General features: G+C 29.8%; 1 protein-coding gene across 1 annotated transcript; it reads left to right on the forward strand.

Moving 5' to 3' along the window:
* Positions 1–7171: 7171 nt before the first annotated feature.
* On the forward strand, positions 7172–8330 carry LOC149203760 (strigolactones hydrolase CXE15-like). Its single transcript, XM_089401976.1, has 3 exons — positions 7172–7401; positions 7452–8080; positions 8182–8330. The coding sequence occupies exons 1-3, from the start codon at positions 7172–7174 to the stop codon at positions 8328–8330; spliced, it is 1008 nt and encodes a 335-aa protein (XP_089258102.1).
* The last annotated feature ends 10928 nt before the right edge of the window (positions 8331–19258 follow it).

Raw genomic sequence — 19258 nt, forward strand, 5'->3', positions numbered from 1 at the left:
GTCAGAGTTTTGCAGGAGTTTTTGCAGGATTTACAATGCAAAAAGTTTTTGGGACTTGGTTTTGATACCATGTCAGACAGTTAACTCCATAAATGTAATTGTTATTTTTTGTTAAGAGAAAGATTGGATTATATATAAGGATAGGGAGACTATTTGTCATTTCTCAACGTCTTTTTGTCTTCCAACTTCATTTATTTTTCTATTTATAATATTTACATATATTTTATTAATCCCAAAGATTAGGCGTCAATAATTTTCTTTTTCAATTATTTATTTCTCTATATAAAGTTGATGCAAAATCAAGGTGGAAATTTGAAGTATTTTATTTATGGTTGATAGGTTTTTGTTATTATTAATTTTTATTTGCTAATGTAAGTACTATTTTATTATTTTTGAAGTGGTAGTCAATCTTTAATATGTTTTGAATTTTCTTTGGAGATATTATTTCCTAATATTTGTCCATTGTCCAAAATCTAGTACAGATTTGTTGAAATCACATGTTTGATTTGTGAATTCTCCAAAGTTTGAGTGCCCCAAGGGTTTTTGAGGTGCTAAATCCATATATGTAATTTATAACACATTTTAAATAACAAAAGATGATGATTTGACCAAAAAATGTTTTGTTCGATTTTGGCTAAAAACTCTATGCTTTGAGACTTCAATGATAGAGACTCTACTAACCAAGCTAATCTCGTAAAAAATAACTCTGACCCTATCACCCATATCGATGAGGATTGTGAATTATCTAATAGATTCAAAAGAAATTCTAAAGACACAACTAAGAACGTATTTGGTATTGATCTTATCAAGCTTTGTAGTTCCCAAGACATAATTATTTGTAGTGGAATTAACAAGTTGCCTACCTCTTTCCCGATGACATGTATTCATTGGCTAGGAAATATTTTTGTGGATTATGTGATATCATAAATCCATGTTCTCAATTGTATGATAAAGTAGGACACCGTAAATTACCATGAGCTCGATTATGACCATACACCCTTATCCCTAACCATAAATCTTGACATGCACAGCAACCACATGCAAAATATTTGTGAGCCAAAGGCACATTTGTTTTGACAAAAGTAAAATGGATATTTTTGTACATGATTTGAAGAGGTATCTAGGTTTCATAACATATAATGATAACATTGACCTCATCTACCACAATCTTACTACAACACTTTCCACTACGATAAACAATTTCTCTGTCGATGTGTCATATAAAAAGAATTATAGAACTTTAAACCTTTGGTATGACAATGACTGTAAAATGGCCAAAAAGAAATAAGAGATGCTCCTAATGAAACTGCGAAACTTGAAAAAATAAGTGTGGAAAAGGTTCTTATCAAAAGGAAGAAATGGTATTATATTAATAAGAGGCGAGAGCATCTTCTTCACCTTTCTAAAGTTGAGCATAGAAATTTTCCGAGGAATATACTTATTCATGAAACAAAATAAAATATTTTTATCCTATTGAAGAACTAGGATAGCCATCTTAAGAGTATTTATGCCTCTCTGAACACCATGGGAATCATATGAAACACTCCTACAAAGGTGGATATTTTCTGTCTAGAAGACGTGGAGTTTGGGATTAAGAAACTTGCTAATGGGAAAGCCAAGGATATTGAATGTTATCAAGATGAAATTTTCAAAATGGGAAGGCCTATCCTCATTCCTCATATTCACAATCTTCTCTATCTAGCATTAAAGCATGACTTCCCTAAGCCTTGGTCAAAAATCTTGATTGTGGCTATCCTTAAAAGTGGGGATAAAAATGTTCCCTCTAATTATACAACCATTATGATTCTCTGAATCTTATCCAAACTATATGAGATAATTTTGGATAAGAATATTAACATATGGCTTGAAAATCATGGTAACAGAAATAAAGGGAAAGCTAGTTTTAGAAGACAACACTCAACTATTGACCATGTTTTCACTCTTAGGATCTTTGTCAAGGAATTCCACAATAGTAAAATTCATCTCTTTTATTGTTTTGTTAACTTTAGAAAATATTTCAACAAGCTTTCTCATAATAAGTTATGGTAAAGGCTCGTAGAGACAATGACACCTCTTAAGTTGAGGGTTACTCTAATTTGAATATATGAGAATGTTTTTACCAAGCTTAATAGCATAAGCGATTGGTCTAAAGAGATTAAATGCAAAATCGACATTAAGCAAGGATGTCCCCTATCCTCTACCCATTTTTTCATTTACATTGATAAGCTACAAGCATTTTTAGATGTGAGATGCGTTGGCCCCAAGCTCACTGGTATGGTCATTACTCTTTTACTTTATGCTGATGATATTGTTCTTCTAGCAAAAATCCACGAGTATCTCGATAAACAACTTAAAATCATCCACAATTACTACTCCAATATGGGTATGATTGTTAATAAAGACAAGACTAAAGTCATGATAATTAAATAAAAAAGGATCAACCATGACAAATTGATCTATGATCACGATTACTTGGAGAGATTCTCTTCATACAAATATTTAGGTATTGACATTCATGATGAGACTCACTGAAATTATATCATTTAGAAAATGATTATTAGGGGCTAGAAATCTTATTATGAGCTTGAAAACAACTACAAGATGAATGATCTTGGTGTTCGGAGTAAAAAAAAGTTCCCCTTTGAGACTATTTTCACCCTTGTTATCTTATATGGATGTGTGGTTTAGGTTTTCAGTATATCTAAAGGACCATGGAGGAATATTGAGCTAATCCAAAAGTATTTTACCACCTACAACCTCAAGATTAAATGTAATACTCTGTATCTTATCCTCTTGACTATAGCTAGCCTTTCCCCAATTGAAAGCATGACTATGTTTCACTACCTTATGTATAAGAACGAGCTTTACAACATGCAAAACTAAGAGGTTCCCAACAATTGCTTCTAACTCTAGCCAAACCCCCTACCTTTGGCTCAAGTGAGGTTGGCACGAGGATTCCCAATCTTGGCTTGACTATTGGGGGATAAAGGAGGAGTTCATTTTGGAGAATAAAGATAATATTAAAAATAGTATTTCTTCCAAATTGAAGGACAAATTGTGGGATGATAAGGAGCTAGAGGGGAAAAGGAAGCTAAAGTATTATACAAAGGTGATCAACCCCACGATTTCTAAACAGAATTGTCTCTCTGTCTGAGCCAATGCTAAGAAGAAAATCAACATTGCAAAGATAAGAACTAACTCCCCTAAGCTTTGAAGTGAATTCGGACATTAGTCTATTCCAAAAACACCTTTGGATGAAAGAAATTGTCAATTATGTGATACTAAGAGGATTGAAGATGAAAAATAATTTCGCTTAGATTGTCTGGCTCTTACATCTATTTTCATTTCGAAAACATCTACCACACTGCCATCCTTCTTGACTTCTTCAATCAATAAAACTATAGTGGTCTAGAAACGCTTTTATCCCTTCTCTTTTATCATAGAAATAAAATATTAAAAAGTCTATCCAACAGACATCATTGGTCTTAGTGAACATTGATCATCACCATCATCATAATATTTAGAGAAACTCATTTTTTAAAATAACATTATGGGACAATATCTCCTATCATAATTGGATGTAGAATTCCTATTGAGGAAATTACATTTATTAATTTTTTATATGTTTTGAAATATTATGATTAAAAATATGAATCATTATTATCTAAATTTATTTTAATGTGATATGTGTATTATGATTTTTATTTTTTTCACTTAATTCTTCATTTTACTGATACTACAACATCTCCCATAAATTGAACAAATATTTAAAATTTTACACTCATTTACAACCACTACCACATCACCCATACTAAACTTTAAAACATCTCTTAAACCTAATAAAAATAAATTTTTAAAATAAAAAAATTAAATGATAATTTTATATCATTTTGGAAACTTTATTTTCTCAAAAATTAAACTATTAAAAAAAACAAAAAAATAGACAAATATATAAAAATTTAGACCAATCTATAAACTCAAAACTCTTAAATTATCATTGATTATTTTATAAATTAAAATCAGCAGATAACTATATTAAACATATTAAAATAATAAATGAGAAAAGAATAGATATATTAATATACTAAAATAGTAAAATAATCTAAATATATAAGGGATAATGGTGTTTCTTCCCTTTTTAATCAATTTCATATTTATTTAATTTTATTATTTATTTAATAAATTGATTTACAATATTTTCGTGTAAAACAATTATCTTAATACTTATATTAATAAACGAACATTATAAAACATAGATTTTTGAAAATTTACCTTTACCTTATTGAATATTTAAACATATTTCTCATTTATAACTCTAATTGAAGAAATTTTAAAATATTGTCAAAATTAAAATATTTTTAAAATATACTTCTATCAATTTAATTAAATTATGTTATTTAAAAAACAATGAAAAAACAATTAGATTTGTGTTACAATATAAATGTGCATTGAGCAATTTTAATGTCTTCCACAAATATTCTGATTTGAAAATTTGTTTAATTAACAATGATTTAGGTTCAACCACTTTTAAAATATATCAATATTAGTATAGTTTAGATAGTTTATCTTATTTTCTTATTATGTTTAAAAAAATTGACATCATTAAATTAAAATGTCTTATTTTGATTATATTATTTATAAATGTAAATGGTTGTTGAATATGTTAAAATATTTTACGATGCGGTTTGATAAAAATCAATATTGTTAGTATTAAAAACTAGTAATTGCTTCTAAAGGTGTAAAGATACACCGAAGGAATGGAAAATTTGGGGAAAAAGTTCATAAACTTTTTTTTCCTATATCAAATGGAGTGGGAAAAAATTTCTCAAGCCCAGGAAAAAAAGATAGACGAATTGTTTTCCTCTATATATTCTTTCATTGAATGGATGAGAGGGAGGCGAAGAAAAACCTACAAAATGGAAAGTGGAAGCTGATATTGATTGAGACATCTAAAAACGGATGCTGATATTGATTGAGGCATCCAAAAATTTTGTGATTATGTATTTTATAAAATTAAAATAAGGATTTCCAGAAACTGATGTAGAAACTGATACTAATAATCAAGATTTCGAGAGACTGGTATTGATATTGGATGAGGTATACAACACAATTTCGAGAGACTGATATTGATATTAGACTAGGTATACGACAGGATTTCAAGAGACTGATATTGATATTGGACGAGTTATACAACAAATTTGCAAGTATGTATTTTATAATACTAGAATCAAGATTTCGAGAAGTTGATATATCCAAGTAAATTCCAGAAACTCATATACTACACAAGTTTGAGAGGAGAGTAGAATTCGCAAGACTTTGGGGAACACAAGAGTTTCTCAGCATGGTAGTCTTGTCATTCCCACATTTCATCACTTGCTAGGACTCAGATTCAGCGTAGGCGTAATTCCCCTAATGTACAAGTAGTCATATGATTTTGTTTTCTAATTTCACTATGAATGCTTTGCATTTTAGTAAAATATGTCTTTTAATGTTTTTGATTTGTTGGGATGCCTTCATTTAGGGATTGAAACTCTTGCAACGGGATTTTGCACAAAAGGTGTGATTACAAAAATAATGTTCACAACAAATACGTTTTATAAGAAAATTCCATAATATTTGATGAAAAATTTCACAATGGTTTGTCTACACTTGGAACATATTCTCTCACACACAAGGAATTTCTTAACAATAACCTTAACCTTTATAATTGACTACTCTATGTCTTGTGGACCAAAATATTTAAATTTGAAGTATGACTTTAATTTGATTGTTTTCATTTTTTTTAAACTCTTTTGAGGGCATCTATAACACTTGTCTTGCACCATATGTTAGTGCCTATATGTTAATGCCTTTATAAGCCATGCTAGTAAGTGGTTCTCATTATAAGCTCATTTGGTAGATATACATAATTAATAAGTAAAAAAATCTATAGCAAAGTATACATTGCAACTAAATGTATAAAAGCCAATTTTTTTAATGGAAACTATGGGTTATGGGCCCACCAACCTTCTATTGTATCACTCTAATTTTTCTATTGCATATCAAATTTAATTCAACCTACAAATATAGTTGATATCTAAATATAGTTGAATTCCTTCATTTATAATTCACTACGCTAGATTCTTTAAATAACATATTTTCTTTCATAGCTTTTTATAGCTTTTATTTTTATGTTGAAGTATTTCTATCTTCACGCGAAGTTTTTTTATGTTAAAGTATTGCTATGTGTCTTACTAGTTTCTTACTAGTTTCACCATTATTTGTTAATAAATCTCTTACCAAATAAACATGAATAATTTTCATATAACAAAAGCCAATTTTAAATCTATCATTTTCATGTAACAAAAATCAATCTTAAATTTTATTAATTAACTCTGAGCTCTTCAAATAAATTTACATACACATACTAAAATTCTTTAATAAACATAAATTTCAACATCCCTTTTCAATGTACTAAGTCCCAATCATATTTTTTTTTGCTTTAATGAAAAGTACACACTACTATTTCCTTCTACCCAACAAAACCTTATTTAAGTATCTTTATAATATCCTCAATAATGTGAGAATAACTAATACTTTTCCTAAATCCTTATTTATAAATAAATAAATTATAAATAAATTTTACATGATAAATATCCATCCGTTAAATATTTAAATTTAGATGAATGATTGTATTTCTTATAACATATTACAAATATGTATCAAATCATCAAATCGACCACCTAAAGAAAATAACTAGTAAGTAAATAACAATAATAAATACCAAATCTAATATTATTGCATTGAGGTTCCATAAAGCTCATTTATATTTCCAAACTATTCCAGATAAACATGGTGAGTACACAACTGCTTGGACACCGTTTCGTCTAGTGATATGTCAGCTGGACAAGCGGGGGCAACACCTATTTCCACATCTATTAGAATGCATCGTAATCACAGTACGAGAGACAGTACCCTGACAGTGGGTTTTCGCCACCTTGATATGGGGACTCCCATCTCCCCGGTTTCTCGGCAACAAATAACGTGATTATTTCCGGCGGACTGCTCCATGACCATACAATACCGACGAGAATGCGCTTCATGGACATAGCATAATAGTCATCTATCCATTTGATTCGAATTCAAATTTGAATTTCGAAACGCGCTATTTTATTTATTTCAATGCAGTTAAATGGATTTCAGCGATTCGCCAGAAAAGCTGGCCACGCCTGCCCTGCCGTACCCACAAGTAACGCTACCTGAGATTGCGGAGTGGCGTCCAACAGACGTAATCTTGGATCACAATCTCGACCTGTGGATAAGGCTCTTTCTTCCTCCAACGAGATGCCCGTTTTACTCTATTTCCATGGCGGTGCCTTCATCATGGGTTCTCCGGCCTGGCGCTGTTTTCACACTCTTTGTGTTAGAATGGCCACTGCGGCAGGCGCAATTGTGGTTTCTGTGAATTACAGGCTTGCTCCCAAATACCGCCTCCCGGCTGCCTACGACGATTGCCTCACCGCCCTGTCGTGGCTCCGCTCTCAAGCGACGAAAACGGACAATGACAAAAGAAGAGACGGGGATCCGTGGCTTCATTCCCACGGTGACTTCTCCAGAGTGTTTATTGTGGGCGATAGCTCCGGCGGAAATATCGTGCATCATGTGATTGTGAAGGGAGGGTACTGGAATCCTTTGAAAATTAGAGGGGCGGTGATAATTCAACCATTCTTTGCTGGAGAGCAACGCACTCAATCGGAGATTGACTCGCCAGAGGACTTAGAACGAAGTGTTCGGAGTCGGATGATGGCTCTGCCTGACGGCGCTAATGATCAGGATCATCACCCTTTCAGCAATCCGCTCGCCGCATCGTCCGCTTACCCGACTTTGGTGGCGGCCACTCTGCCTCCACTGTTGATTGTGATAGGGGGACATGATATGCTGAGAGACCGGGCAAAGGCATACTATGAGAGTCTCGTCAAACATGGTAAAGCGGCTCAGATGATTATGTTTGAAGAGGAGAACCACGGTTTTTATGCCTTGCAGCAGGACGCCGAGAGTACAGAGGCACTTATGCAACACATTGCTCGTTTTGTTCAACCCAGTAACTGATTCAGCCTTCTTTCGTAATTGAGTTTTGCTTATTGTTATTTTAAAGAAAGGTTCGTACCAACTGTGTGTATCAAAAACCTCTTGCGATTGCAGATTCTGGACAGCTAACGGATAAAGAGAAAAACTGGAGCGTTCACTTTGCTTTCTTGCCCGTTCGCTGCCGGAAACTGGAAACGAATTGGGCGATAGGAGAATATAGAGTAAAGCTTTATCCAATCCGCTGTTTAATGGATGGATTTTGAATGTTATTTTGGTGGCTCAATCGGCATAACCACCTTGTCGAATGAAACGGGAATCGGACTTTGAGCACAAACCCTAGTATAGGCTTCTTTTTCATGAATTCATCACTGACAGAATACAGTATTTCGAAATTGCCTGGTTTTCTTGATTCAACCAATGGCAACCAATCTTTGATTACATATGGATCCGGAGTGAATGTAATGTATACTAATGGTAAAATAGGTAATGAATATTTTGAAATTACCTGGTTTTCTTGATTCACCAATGGCACCCAATCTTTGATTACAAATGGATACGGAGTGAATGTATAGTGGTAAAATAGGCAATGAATGAGATGCAGTTGGCTTTTAATGTAATGTATAATAATGGTAAAATATGTAATGAATGAGATGTAGAATAGTTGATTTTGTTACGAAGTTAGTTATTCATTAAATTAAATTATTTATTTAAGCAAGGTGTTAGTTTATGGATACTATTGTTTTGTTTTGTTTTTGTTTTCTTTGTTTTGTGTTTTTTTCTTTTTCTTTAATAATTTGGGTAAAAGGTTTCAAAAAATTAGAATGCTAGAGTGTTTGGAGTTTTATTTTGATGGTGGAAATGGATTAACACTTTAAAAACTCATGAGCACCCAAAATCATTAAGTTTAACAACAATAACAGACACGAAATTTTTATTATTTTCTAAGTAATTTGTAGATTTTTTAAACTAAGTTTTTCAATTTTATGTTTAATAAAATTGATGATGGCAGTGCTGATATTTGATGTCTATTTAATGTTTAAACCAACTCCAACATAAATTTAACTTAATTTGGAAAAATAATAAAAAATATTAATTTAATTTAATTTATATTAATTAATATAATTAATTTTAAACTTTTATTTTTAATATAATAATTTTTTTTTATATATTAACTACTTAAAAGTTGAAAAAATAAAAATAAAGTGAAAACTGAATTATGATTGATTTACATAATTGTTGGCAGAGGAGTTTTACATCCCACAGGAGTTCTGAGGGAGATGTTGCCCCATAACTTTACATTTAAAAAAATTAAAAATATATAAGTTAATAAATGGAAAATAAATAATGATATTAAATTTGTGCCCAAACTAAATTCTTAAAAAATATATATATAAACAATAATACTTAAGTATGGACAAAATCCAAGAAAATATAAGGACTCAAGAAAACATAAAGAGTATTAAATAGACTATAAGAAATATTGGTATGGAAAATTATTCAAAAATTAAACTATATAACATCTAATCATTGGTCATGGAATAAAATTATTTGTCTATAAATTCAATTCTGCTTCACATTAGGATAACAAACTCAGTAGGCTATGGACTTACCAACACCCCATTTCTCATTCCACTTTTCTTTGATCTCTCACAAACATACGCAAAATATTATATTAGGTTTTGTTTGTAATGTAAAAAAGCATATAAACTTATTTTCCAAAATTTGGAACTAATTAAATATTATTAAGTGTAAAATGTTGCATGAAATTGGAATACTTGCAATACTAAAATGCTGAAAATAAATAAATAAATTGATATCATAGTTAAAACATTTTTTCGTGAAGTAAAATTTGTCCAAGTAAAAAAATAATTTGCATATAAAATAAGTAAATTTATATTATAGTTAAAAATATTTTTGTGATATAATTGGTATCATAGTTAAAATGCTTAGAGGTACTCTTTAGTCCATTATGTAAAGATGTTGTATTGTCCTGTTTATTTTGACATGGTCAAAATAAAATAAAAATAAAAGTAAAAAAAATACATAAAATTATAATTATAATTATAATTAACCAGCCTAGATCCATCTCCATTCACCCTAAAAGAAGTTTGCATTTCAAGAGATTTGATCTCTCTCCATGCTTGATCGATCTAGAGTTAAGATGAATTTAAACTCATTATTTTCATTTAACTTTTAATTAACATTTAAAAATGGATTCGAAAAAGTAATAATATTAAATAAAATATTTTTTTATTATTTTTTTAATTGTGAAGTGTATAATATTGACATTGCCCTAGAAGATAAATGGATAATAGCTAATGCATATTAATAGATCCATATCTTTTCATATAGAAAGAATTATCCTTTGACATTTCTTTTACTTAATATGATCAAAACTCACAAGTTATTATTAGTAAAATGGCATTTATTCAGCAAAAGGTTGGGATTTAGACTTTATTAAATAACTTGTAGATCCCACGTAAAATAGATTTATGTTAAAGTCTAAATATTAAAGATTAAATGGAAAAATGAGTAATGCACTTCTAGTTTCTTTTAATTCCAAAATATAAATGTTTATCATAATAAATATGTTTATTATTACAATTATAAAAATTGAACTTGTGAACTCTCAGATAAAAAATAATATAAATTTTTGATTAATAACAATTAAATTAACACATGTGATCAAATGACATATTTATTTGTATTAATGGAAAATAAATATTATTAATAAAAAGTTCACATATTTTAAACTAAGTTTAAGTTCCCTTCCAATTCCAATTCCAATTTCAGTAGTATCACTCATACATATCTATTTGTATTAATGGAAAACAAATATTATTAATAAAAAATTTAAATATTTTAAAGTAAGCTTAAGTTGCCTTCCAATTCCAATAGTATCTCTCATACATAAAAACTTATATTCCCTTTGTCAATTGATGGAGCAAAGTTCAAAAACCAATAAAATTCCTCTCACTCTAAGATTAAAATAGATAAAAGCTAAGTATTGATAGCACCACGGTTAAAGCTCTATAATAGGTTATAATCATAATAAACTTAAAAAATTGTAGTTGAGGTTTACAATAAAATAAAAATACCATGAATTGAGAATTATAATAATACATAAATTAATGTGGGTGATAACTTATATTAAATAAATAGGTTTAAGTAAATTTGACTTCTTTAGTGGTTGGAATGAGATTGTCTATTGGAATTGTCGCACATCGACCAGCTTATCTGCGGACTATGTCCAATTGATCTGAGCTATTCAAATTCAATAAAAGAATGCGATTTTAAGCTCACAGTGAGCGATGCCCGGAGTCTCTTTCCATGTAATTTGCAAGTCAGTGGAGGAGTTTGCTATGAGTGGTTTTTTTGGGAAGAAATCATGCTTGGAGCTCGGGCATATATAGTTTTGCTTGAGATTGTATTATAAGAGATTAAATTTTTTCGTAGAGACTAAATTTTTTCACCTAATTATTAGATTACATTCTCTAAATTGGTTTTAAACTTTCAAACATAGACTCAACCGTCACTCTAAAAAACATGCATCATTAAATGAACAAAATATCCTTGTATTCTCTTTATGAGACCCATTTGTCTACCATGTTTATGCACCAATGTCTTCCAGGGTTAATTCTCACAGGTTGTCGGTAGCACGTAAGCCTTATTTCCACCCTTATAGGATATTTATTATAGCTTAAGAGTACGAGAGATAGTACCTTGACAGTGGGTTTTGGCCGCCTCGATATGGGGACTCCCATCTCTCCGGTTTCTCGGCAACAAATAACGCGATTATTTCTGGCGACTACTTCATGACCATGCAATCCCGACGAGAATGCGTTTCATGGACATAACATACATGATAGTATGTAATCCAATCCATCGACATTAATACTCATCTACCCATTTGATTTGAATTCAAATTTGAATTTCAAGGTGCACTATTTTATTTATTTCAATGCAGTTAAATGGATTTTAGCGATTCACGAGGTTCCATTGACAAACCTCATGATGTGTTGCCTCTTCGTTACTCCTTCAGGCTTCTCGTTCTGGTATGAAAGGAAAGTTGAGGATGATAGCCAGCTAGCATACTTTGGAGACTGCATAAGGCTCGTCCATAGAGCTTGAATCCGTGCCATTGCTAGTTTGGAATTTGAAATTGAATCAATGATCCTCAACTAAACATGGTTGTGAACCAGCGCGCAGTGACTCATTTACTAACAATGAAACCAGAAGCCTATATTCCATAGCTAATCTCCCTTGGGCCTTACCACCATTGGAAGATGGAGAAAGATACTAACTCTCCTTGTGTGGAGCTTTCACAAGTGAAGAGGTACAAGATAAAGTTCGCGACCACATTCTCGCATAACTTGTGCCAAGTTCGTTTCCCTCTCACAGTTTCGGTGAGTATTCTCAAAACTTCACTCTAATGATGGTTCGTAGATTTATCCTTCCTTTTACAATCATAAATCCTCACATCCTCATCTTCTATATCAGTACACAGCTTAGATTCTAAAACAAAGGTTTTTGTGTGGGTTATTGCATGCGTATCATGCACTATATTATTAAATTGGAGAATCAGATCCCACCGTGTGTGTTGAAGGGAGCTTTTGACTACATGACAAAGAGAAGAGACACTCAAAGCTTTCCATTCAATCATTTGTTCTTAAATATGTGCCAGGAGGTTTCTCCTTTTCCATGTGACATTTTGTGCCTTGTTATAGCTGAGCATGAGCTTAATATATTGATTTATGAAATGGCAAATGAGCCGCATCCTCTAGGCTGCATCCATACATCACTTTCTAAAGCCATGTTGATGCAATTTGGCATAGAAAGCCAACAAAGGTCAATGGGAATACCATCGAATGAGTTTAAGGACATCCTCGACAAGTCTGTTATATGGATCTAGCATTATCTCTCCATTGTTGGAGGATTGGGGATGTTATTGCAAATATGTAACAACGCCATTCAACAATAGCTTTATATTTACAAGAGAGCCCCAAATGGTGATTCACTAACAACGACTCTATCTTTCTTTTCCTCTCGAATTTTGTCTCTCTTAATGATTATAAATATGGAATTTTTTCCTTTTCTTCCCTAAGTTAAGGCCTTGGTTGTCCTCTCCAAAAACTATATGTGGTAATTTTTTATATGTGACAATTAACAATCTTTAGTTCAATGGAACATTTTCTGTATTTTAACAATAAATTCGATGGTCTACATTATATATCTATCAAAATTTATGATAATGAAATTTCCACTGAAATTTCAATGGTCTACATTATATATCTATCCACGAGTCTTTTTCAATTTATTTTTATTTATATTTTGAAAATTTTCTAATTAGCTTTTTAACTTACATAGTGCTAAGTTTTTAAGAAGAAAATTACATTTTTTTTTTAATATCAAAATTATATAGTTTGAAATGAATATTGCATATAAAATATTTCAAAATTTGAAGTTTGAGTAAAAATCCTTTCAAAACCTTGAAAAACCAAACATTTCTAATAAAAATTAAAAATTTAATGGCATTTTTATAAATAGCTTACATGTTTTAATTTAATAGTTTAATTGTGTTTTTTTTCATGTTAATAACTTAATCATTAATGAATACTTTTTAAAAAATTATTAAAATTTTATGTTTGAAAGAAAATATTTCAAAACATCAAACTGTGGTTAAAAATGTTTTCAAAATTCAAAATTTGGTTTAAAATATTTTTAAAAAATTTCATAAAAAATAAACATTTTTGATAATATATTCAACATTTAGTGTTATTTTTATTTATAATATATATTTGTTAATTTGTCATGTTAGTTTTTCTTTTAATGAAGATTTTTATTAGTGTTAATGAATATATAGATTTTTAAATATTTTTTAATTAATATAATTAAATTAGTTTTTAAATTTGTGATATATAATTTTAAAATAAAAATTAACTATTTTATAATTATTATTCTTATTTTATATATTCTAATTATAAATATATTAAATAATTAATTTAAATTCTTTGACAAATAAGGAAAGAAAAGAAAAGATTATTCAAAGCAGCTTTGTATGGCATTCTATTTTTCATGGTCTCAAAGGACTTGTTATTGGACAATCAAATATCATTATTTAATTAAGTTTGAATTTTTTTTAAATAGTTTATTATTTTACTCAAGGACAAGTAACAAATATCCAATTACAAATTATTCATGACAATGTATATATTATTTATACAATAAAATGTAAATATATATAATTTAATGTATACGGACAAATATTGATGGCCCACATATTATTATAGACATTGAAAAAGTGTTTATTACCATTTTGTTTAATGGAAAATAATAAAATATGAGTGAAATATATATGTGTGTGTACAAATACATAGTAGTATATAGTTTTTGTCCTTCTAATTATAATTTTACTATGATCAACAAAAATTACATATATGAGATTTAATATTTATAAAAGAGTCTCAATGACACTATAATTTTTTTTTTAATGAATACTTCATTCTAGTTTAATAGAACATGAAAAACTACAACCATTATATTCCTTATACAAACATATAGCTAATATATTATCTTATTATCCCAAACAAAAACACTTATAGCCTTGACATAAACACTATCTAGATGCACATATACAGAAGTTACATATACTAAAGTTGCACATACATGGAGGTTATGCGTATATACAGAAGTTGCACATATACCTGGAAGATATGTGCATATAGAGAAGTTTCGCATATACGGAAGATATGTGCATATCTTCCGTATATGTACAATTTCTGTATATGCGCAATTTCCATATATGGAAGTTTTGCATATATGGTAGATGCAAGGTGTACATATATGAAAGATATGCACATATAAGAAAGTTGCGCATATCTTCAACTCTCAGACTAGATGGGTTGAATGTGTTAGTCATGCATGCATGTCAGTTGCATATGTGTTTCTTACACTTATATACTTGTTGCAATGGATTGATGATGTATTAGGATTGCAGTATGGTTATCATGGAGAATTTGATGTTGATTTCATGAAGAGTATTTGTCATGAGCATGTGATAGGTTACATATGGTTACATGTCACTTACATGTTGCTTTTATGTCGTTTATTTATATCTTTGTATGTTAGTTTACTTTTGAATATTTTGATTACATGTATCAATCTTGTAGGTTTGATTGCAAGAACTGATCAATTATGTTCAACTACATGCATTTATACGTATTTGTAGTTGGTTAGGCATTGCTTATGCATATTGTCGGTTGCATGTAGTAATGTATACAATGAAGTAATGGTTGTTGTCATGCATGAGGTCATAGCATATTGTTGATATGCCCTTGCATGAAAGTTTCACGTACATGGAGGTTATGTGTATATACGGAAGTTTCACATATACCTTGAAGATATGTGCATATAGGAAAGTTTTGCATATACGAAAGATATACTCATATCTTCCGTATATGCACAATTTCCGTATATGCAAAATTTCCATATATGGAAGTTGCACATGTACGGTAGATGCACATACATAAAAGACATACATATAGGGAAGATGTGCACATATAAGAAAGCTACGCATACACAGAAGATATGCTCATATCTTCCATATATGCACAATTTTTGTATATGAAAGTTTCGCATATACGATAGATGTACATATATAAAAGACGTGCATATACAGAAGATATGCACATATACAGAAGTTGCGCATATACGGTAGATGCACATATACAAAATATGGACATATACGAAAAATATGCGCATATATTGCATATATACACAATTTCCGTATATGCGCAATTTCTGTATTTGGAATTTGCATATATACGATAGATGTACATACATAAAAGACGTGTATATGTGGAAGATGTGCACATATAAGAAAGTTATGTATATATGGAAGATATGCACATATCTTCCATGTATATATCTTCCATGTATGCACAATTTCCATATATGCGCAATTTCTGTATATGGAATTTGTGCATATACGAAATATATGTATAGATGGAAGATATGCACGTATCTTTTGTATATGCATAATTTCCGTATATGTACAATTTTTGTATATGGAATTTGCACATATACGATGAAGATACCTGAATGACGTGCATATACGGAAGATATGCACATATAAGAAAGTTAGAGATATACCAAAGATATGCACATATCTTCTTTATATGCAAAATTTCCGTATATGCGCAATTTTTGTATATGGAAATTGCACATGTACGGAAATTGTGCATATACGGAAGATATGTACATATTTTCCTATATACATAATTTTTTTATATGTGCACATTTCCGTATATGCGCAATTTCTGTATATGGAAGTTGCACATACACTGTAGATTCACATATATAAAAGACATGCATATACAGAAGATATACACATATAAGAAAGTTATGCATATACGGAAAATATGTGCATATACGGAAGTTGCGCATATATGGTTGATGCACATATGCAAAATATGCACATATATGGAAATTATATGTACTAAAGTTTCACATACATGGAAGTTATGTGTATATATAGAAGTTGCACATATACCTTGAAGATATGTGCATATAGAAAAATTTCGCATAAACAGAAGATATGCGCATATCTTCCGTATATGCACAAGTTCTGTATATGCAAAATTTCCATATATGGGAGTTGCACATGTACGGTAGATGCACATACATAAAATATGTACATATATGGAAAATATTCACATATAAGAAAGTTACGTATATATGGAAGATATGTGAATATCTTCCATATATGCATAGTTTTTGTATATGGAAGTTCTGCATATACGGTAGATGCACATATATAAAAGACATGCATATACGGAAGATACGGATATATAATAAATTTACGCATATACATATATATGCGCATAAACGGAAGTTGCCCATATACGGTAGATGCATATATACAAAAGATGGACATATACGAAAAATATGCACATATATTACGTATATGCACAATTTTCATATATGGAATTTGTGTATATATGATAGATGCACATATATAAAAGACATGACAATAGTTTTTCTATATATCTTCATGTGTACTTAAGAATTTATGTTCACCAGTTACCCACCATAGTGGTTTTACACTCTCTCAGTGTTTTAGAGAATGTATTATATTCCTTTCTTATTTATACAATAGGTTGCATGTTCAAACTAACACATTTCTTGTTTTCCCTTTATTTAATACGGGAGAATGTATCCACATGTACTATTGCATTTTTATTACTAATACTATGTATTGGTTTATTGAGACATGAAAATATGTGTTTATATAACTATATTCATTTTTTTTATTCTTCTTTTATCCAAGGAAACAGAGGTACCTGTGACTAGAACCATTGTCCATCCCTATGTCCTATCATGGCTAACCCAAGACTAAGCTTGCAAGAATATTTGGTTGTCACCACACTAGATTTTCTCAAGAGTTTTCAACCTGGGTTTTGCCCAAAATACCCTCCTATATAATTTTTTTTATCTATTACTTTTCCTCTTTCGTTGGGAAGAAATGTATATATATACATACAAGTTAGAGTCTTTTTTGCGATATCCAGAATGTTAACAATGTGTTTCCCTACTGTAATCAACTGATTTATAATACAAATCTCTACATTATACATTTCTTGTCTAGCAATGGTTTTATTTCAACAAAATATTTTATTTTATATCAAACAAGTAGTTCCAGTTAATAATACAAATTTTATCATACAAGTCATCCTACTTGTATCATCTTGTGCCAACCTATAACAAGACAAAATCTCAAAAAACATATAAATCTAATTTTCCCTCAACATTCAAATAATCTCTGGAGTATCGTTACCTCTTAGGACACTACTTATCTTGATTTTCTTTCCAAATTAGGTCAAAGCATTGAAATTTCCTCCCAACCTTGAATTGTATTTCCTCCTTTCCCTCTACAACATCCTGCAAAACCTTTATTAGGTTTACCAATATTTCTCCCCAACTAGTAAAGCTAAGATAAACATTGCCTTTCTCTCCCCATATCTATCACAAAATCCACCTTGAGATCTTTCTATTCCATCCCAAACTCAATTTTTTTTTGTTGGTACCCTCCTTTACTATTTACACCCTAAGAAAATAAATCCAAAGAGAATTATTCTTCCCTCTTGGGAATAACTACTTTTAATTGTTCCCATAACAATTAGAGACTAATCTCTTTTGTTAGACTTTAACATAATTTTATATTCAATTATTTCTCATGTCAGGAAATAAACAATTATTCAGCACATCTCCTTTTTCTATTTTACACCGTGAATAAATAAAAGAGAGAAACACAATACATAAATACATGAATATTACGAGAGCTTATGCTAGGGATATTACAAAGTATTGAAATAAACAAAAATATAAACATTAGGAAACAAAAAATCAAAAGTTTTCCAAGATATTTTAACTTATTTTTTATTGATAAAGATTGGAGAGAACAACTATGGCATTTCTTCAAGATATTTTAGAATATTATTAAAGATATTTAAAAGTATTATTTAAGATATTATTGGATGGAAAGTGATACATACATTTTTCTAACGGGAAGAGAATATATTTTGCGATGAAAATGGATATATAGACGTATATATGGTGACCAGATAGGAAAATTTAGTTATAGAAAAGATTGGATCCTGTAACATTAAAAACTAAATTGCAATGGTCACCGTTTTAAATTAACATATCTTTACATGGAGTTATGGGGTGAGAAAGGTTAGAGAAATTAAATATTATTAAATACAGCTTGGGAAATTTTATTAATATGTATGATACCGATTTGATCAATAAAATAGAAAATAAAATAGAAAGTTAGAATGTTACAACTTTGAAGAAATTGTTTTACGTTTATTTAGAGAGATGAATTGAAAAAGTGTTTATTAGTTTCTTTATCATTTTGGTTAAAATGTTATTTGTTTTCATTTAGTGAAGAGGTTTGTTTATTTATTTGGAGCCATCAAGTGAATAGGTGTCTGAAGTAATTTGAAAAGCTATTTTGGTTTAATTATTATATGTTTAATTGGAATTAGGAAGTAAAGATGAGATATTTAAATTTATTGGGATTAACTATAAACATGTTTTGGTTAAATTGACATGGGTTTATTTAGAATGATGAATTGAAGAGATGTTTAATGTTTCTAAAAATAGATAGAATAAAGTTTATTATTATAAA

The sequence above is a fragment of the Pinus tabuliformis genome, chromosome 2_1 (genome assembly GCF_031772625.1).
Source record: "Pinus tabuliformis cultivar Carrire ecotype Pingquan chromosome 2_1, CPIR1, whole genome shotgun sequence".
In the NCBI taxonomy this organism is placed as follows: Eukaryota; Viridiplantae; Streptophyta; class Pinopsida; order Pinales; family Pinaceae; genus Pinus; species Pinus tabuliformis.

Coding starts and splice junctions, on each gene's coding strand:
- LOC149203760 (XM_089401976.1), top strand. CDS start 7,172: ATGGATTTCAGCGATTCGCCAGAAAAGCTGGCCACGCCTGCCCTGCCG. Junction 7,402..7,451: donor GCTGTTTTCACACTCTTTGT/GTTAGAATGGCC, acceptor TGTGAATTACAG/GCTTGCTCCCAAATACCGCC. Junction 8,081..8,181: donor TGCTCGTTTTGTTCAACCCA/GTAACTGATTCA, acceptor TTGCGATTGCAG/ATTCTGGACAGCTAACGGAT.